The sequence below is a fragment of the Tupaia chinensis genome, unplaced genomic scaffold, assembly GCF_000334495.1.
Source record: "Tupaia chinensis unplaced genomic scaffold, TupChi_1.0 Scaffold000394_1, whole genome shotgun sequence".
NCBI classification, from domain to species: domain Eukaryota; kingdom Metazoa; phylum Chordata; class Mammalia; order Scandentia; family Tupaiidae; genus Tupaia; species Tupaia belangeri.
In genome coordinates, this window is record NW_006159896.1 from 1,639,094 (window position 1) to 1,644,157 (window position 5,064).

General features: G+C 58.5%; 1 protein-coding gene across 6 annotated transcripts in view; it reads right to left on the bottom strand.

Annotated features, from left to right (window-relative positions):
- The window catches only part of SLC25A25 (solute carrier family 25 member 25), a 22,874-nt gene that overhangs the window by 7,398 nt on the left and 10,412 nt on the right, over nucleotides 1-5,064 (bottom strand). For 4 of the 6 annotated variants that reach the window (XM_006154042.3, XM_027774026.1, XM_006154044.3 and 1 more), the window contains exons 2-6: nucleotides 3,018-3,144; nucleotides 2,850-2,937; nucleotides 2,158-2,193; nucleotides 1,834-1,945; nucleotides 521-679 (exon numbers count right to left, since the gene is read on the bottom strand). In XM_006154042.3, the coding sequence (XP_006154104.1) occupies nucleotides 521-679; nucleotides 1,834-1,945; nucleotides 2,158-2,193; nucleotides 2,850-2,937; nucleotides 3,018-3,144 (522 nt within the window). The remainder of the gene's footprint in view (nucleotides 1-520; nucleotides 680-1,833; nucleotides 1,946-2,157; nucleotides 2,194-2,849; nucleotides 2,938-3,017; nucleotides 3,145-5,064) is intronic. The other 2 variants (XM_006154043.3, XM_006154046.3) reach the window with 1 other exon arrangement.

Genomic DNA, 5,064 nt, shown 5'->3' on the forward strand with positions numbered 1-5,064 from the left:
TCAGCAGATGACATGGTGGTTAAGGCACTAGACTCTTACATGGCCAACTGTGGTTCAAGTCCCGGACCCAGCAGCTTAAAACTTATACCGGCCGTGTGTGCTCAAATCCCAAGAGAAGAACGGAGGAGGGATTGTGACGTGGCAGTTCCCCCTAGGGGGTGATTTCTCGTCTCTCCAGTGGGTGCTTGTGCCTTACAGCAAAAATCTCTCTCTCTCAAAAAAAAAGTTTTTTAAAAGAACCATTTGTTTAATTTTATTTATTATTTGACAAGACAGAAACAGAGAGAGGGAAAGCAAGAAAGCAAGCTGCCACGTCCAGGACTCAAACTGCTGTCAACCATATGTGGGAGTCCAGTGCCTTAACGACCATGCCAGCTACTAGCCCCATGAAATGTTTTAAATTTGTAGTGAAGAAAAGAAAAGCGTGTGGGCCCAAAGCAGAGACTCAGCCAGGGGAGGGAAATCGACCACCCAGGGGGCCCGAGGTGACGCCCAGGCCTGGGCTTGTCCTCCTGCGTACCTGCATGAGCACCTTCAGTCTATCCAGGGGGGCTGTGCAGGTTCTGGAGACGGCCCCTGCCCCACCTCCTGCCACCAGGTGTCTCCACCACATCCCCGTCTGCCTCTCTTCCACTGTGAACTCGTCGGGGACGGTCAGGTTCTCACCCACATCGAAGATCTAAGAACAGCAAAGAGAAAACCAGCCTTACTTGACTCTGGCTCAGTAAAGCTGCTGGCAGCGAGCACCCCCACCACTTCCACCCTCTGGAGAAGCCACAGGCTGGTGAGTGCCAAGGCCTCTGGAAGGTGGGCCGGGGCCTTTGCCTCATCTCTGTGAAGACGGCAGGTATGCAGGCCTGCGGCGGCCTTCGAGAGGCCCAGGCCTGGAGGTGAACTGGGCCCAGCTGGAAGAGGCCGGTTACAAAACCATCAGGCAGCCCTTTCAAAGGTTGCCAGGAGCTCCTGCAAGAACAGCTTACAGGGCATTTTGGGTAGGATCACCAGGCTGGCCAAGCTGAAAGGATCAAGTCAGGGGTAAAAAACCTTTCCGCAACCCGATGCGTAACCAGATCCTGCTGGCAGAATGTTATGCAAGGCCTCAGCAAACAGGAGGGCTGGGCCGCCTGTGGCCTGCGTAAGACCTTGCCCCAGGTGGCCTCCCTGGACAGCCTCCAGGCTGGTCGGAGCCAGATCTGCTCAGATCCCAGGCTGCAGGCAGACTCAGTCAGCTGCCCCACACCCTGCAGCCTCCACCTCACCTCTCCAGGCAAGCCCCGGCCCAGCAGTGCAAGGGGTACCCTGGCCGCCCATCATGGGGAGTGCAGCAGGGACCAGCAGGGACAGAGCAAGCAGGGCGGTCAGTGTAGACCCACATATCCGATGTGGAAACACAGCTCACGGGGTCAAAGGGCAGTGCGTATGTGACAGCAGGGCCACGCTCTTTGGCCAGAGAGAAACACCACCAAAAAATAAGGAAAATAAGGTAGTGGGGGCCACCTGACAGCTCCACATAGAGGAATTTCTATCCCCAGCCCCCAGAGGGTGGCTCGTGCCTGCTGGAGGAGAACAAGAGCACTGGCGGCCAGAGACAACTGGGGTGGACCCCGAAGAACAGGCAGCAAATGGGCGCAGAAGGCACCCTGCAGAGGGGACCTCAGGGTTGGAGGGGGCGTGTGGGTGTCTCTGCCGGGCTGGCAGAGCACGGGACAGTCTTGCTGTTGGAGAGAAGACAGCACCCCAGCCCTGCCCCTGGGAGGGGATGACTGAAGCAGGGCAAAGGGGCCTGTGAATGGCTGATGTGGAAAGTGAGTCCAGGGCTGGGAGAGGCCTCACCGTGGAATGCTTCCAGTACAGGATGATCTCGGGGATGTTCTCCACGGGGTGCAGGAGGTGATAGTCCCTCCACTCGTTCCAGTCGATGGTCATCGTGCCATTTTTGTCCATGCTGCAGGACAGAGGCACGGTCACCCACGTGTAAACACACCCATCCATCAGCCATGCTTCCCACTGCCAGGTGGGCCCAGCCAGGCGCCATGGCCCCTGGTGGCACCGCACCCCACACTGCACAGGAACGGAAACAGTGGCCCGCGAGGACCCTGTTCTAGTCAGGCACAGAAGCCAGGGCAGGAGGCAGTCCCCGAGTGACACGATACTTACTAGGTGACAGGGCCCCAGAAGTGGCCCGTCCGTATTCTGACAGACAGACAAAGGAGGATGCAGAGGAAAGAGGAGAAACAACACCGATGAGTGCTCTGAGCAGACGTTAGCGAAGCAAGCGCACACCCGAGGACTCGAGACGGCACAGCACGAGCACGGCCCCGCCCACGCGACCACCCCTGGGAGTGGGCCCAGAGGCTGGGGGTCCACAGGACCACCCGGCACTGGGCCTCAGGATCTTGGAAAGGCCCAGCCGGGACAGATGTGGCCGCTGGGGTTAATCCATGCCATTTGCAGTCACCACAGCTCACCAGTGAGCTACCTCCGGGGGCAGCAAGGCACAGGCCTGGGGGAGAAATCCACCCTAGACCAGGGCTGTGGAGCACGCCCTTCTCCCCTCCCCGACAGGCAGCAAAGGTGTTCCCTGCAGCTTTCGCCTACTTGAAACAGCCCCAACTAGTCTCTTCTCTTCATGGGTCACTGATGCAGGGGCACAATTCCAGGCCTCAGTGATTCTTTCTAAGAGAGCCGGCCTGCACACCTGGGGGAGGCGGCCTCTTGGGGTTAATACTCATGCTTCCAAACCAAGTGCAGAGAAGTGTGGCCGACACGGTCAGTGGCACCAGAGCTGGCCCCGCAGACTCTTTCGCCACACTTTTGTGAAACTAGACACAGGCTGGCTGCATCCTCACCTCTTGAGAATCTTCTCTGCTTGCTGCTCAGAAATCTTGACTCCCAGGTCCCGCAGGGACTGCATGATCTCCTGGGCGTCGATCCGTCCTGCAATGACAGGCCGTGAGCAGGGCCGGCAGGCAGAGTGCCCGGGCCGGGCTAGCCACAGTCCTACGGATGATGCTCACCATCATTCTTTTTGTCCAAACTCTTAAACACCAGCCTCAGTTTCTTCTCATGGTCTTGGAGGTAGTGGACAAACTCTTCGAAGTCAAGCTGCCCGTCGAGGTCCTTGTCCCCAGCTTGCACGATTTTCTGTAAGACAAGAGGAGGGCTGTCGGGGTCAGCTCATGTGCCAGCCTTGGCTTGTCCCTCGTGGGCCCCATCCCAGGAGACAACAGTGCTGATCTGAGAACAGAGGCGGCCCATTTACCCACGATGCCCCCAGGCCTTCTCCCAAAGCATGTGCCAGAGCCACCACTTGACTCTCCGAGCATTGGCCGGGACCCAAGCGAGCATCCATCTCACTTCCTCACAAGCAGGGACTGAAAGGATCCCCTGGGAGAAGCCTGCTGATGAGGTCCACAGGGCGCCTGGCCCGTTCCACTAGCAAGTGTCGCAAAGACTAGCTTGTCTTTCAGCCAGGGCCAGCTCCTGGGCTCCCCACACGCTCCCTGCCGAGATGTGGGTGGCTTGGAAGCCAGATCCCTCGGGAACTCTGCAGCTGGCTCCTTTTATCCCAAGGATGGCACTGGCCAAGAGCAATCTGGTGGCCAGGATGAAGACATGCCAAAGCCTGCTCGGCAGCATCCCTGCCAGAGAGTGCCCTGAGGGCTGGAGAAGGGATGGGAGCCGAGGGCAGCCCCTCCTGGCATGTGCTCGATGGCATCGCTACCCCCCCGATCTCAGGCCAGATGAGCGCCAACCCTGCTCCCTCATCCGTGCACTGAAAACCAGGGCGGCTCTGCTCAAAACTCAGCTACCCAAGAAGGCCATGAGGTCCAAGGTTCTGTACCAGCTCTTAGGAGGCTCTTTGTTCAGCGGCTCTAATCGCGTCTGGATGCTTGGCAACTGGAATTCCCCCGCAAGAGAGCGAGCGTTTCCTTAGTGCTTAGCACATGCTACCAACTGAGTCCTCCTAAGCAGCTCTGGGGGTGAGTAACCCCACTTTACAGGGCCAAAGCTAAGTATTTATGCAAGACCACACAGCTAGGGAGGGGTGGGCAGATTCAAGTCAGGCCTGCTGGACTTCCAAGTCACTCCCTTGAGATCCTGTTGCCACCCAAGAATGTGGGGGACAGATGTGAGTCACCCCAACTCAGCAACACCCCAAATCTGGAACCCAAAACTAGAACTGAGATCCTAAGGAAAATGGTTCTGGCCATCCTGTTCCCTGGTCCTCTCAGTGAGAGATCCCTCACTACCCACACGTTGCTGTGGGTGCCAAAGCCTTTCCAGCCAGTTGGGGATAGGAGCTTGGAAGCCCAGTGGCTGCTTGCACTCTCAAAGGACTCCCACCTGGTTTCCTTCTTAGACAACACCTGCTCACCCGCTGGCTCTTTGTGATCCCTCAGCCAAGGGTGCTGAGAGGAGAGAGGCCCTGCGACCTAGTGCAGCCAGAGGAATAAAGCAGGGGTGGGCTGGAACGCGGGCCACGTTCTACCTGCTGTCTGAGGTTGACTTCCTGGGGACACCTGTGCTCTCGGCCAAGAGCCAGGCAGATTACGCAGAGGGTGATCGATCACTCCAGATACCGGCAGGAGTGGAAGAGTCTACATGCCACTTAGGGAGGAGACGAACATTACGCCTGCCACCAGGGCAACCACGTGCCCTCTCAGATGGGAGCCCCGTGACACAGACAACCCAAGGATGTTCCCGCTGCAGCCGACTCCGAAACAGCCTCGAAGTGCTTGCTTCCAAACTCAGAGACCAGGACAGCTCTGGCCCTTCCTAGGACACAGTGCCCAGTGCCTGACCTTGGCCACCATCGTGAGCACGGGGGTCAGCACAGATCCGACTGACGAGGAAGCCAGGGAGGCAAGAGATGCTCCCTCCCACCCCACCCCCCACCAGTTTCTGCAGCCTCCCTGCTCCGCACAGAGCGGGGCACAGCGCTCTGCCACCTCCCCCTCCCCCTGTGCCACTGGCTTGTCCCTGCCTCCCCCACTTCCGGACCCTGCACTTCTCAGGAACCCCCCGCTCCCTACATCATCCTCCCGGGGAAAGAGGTCCTTC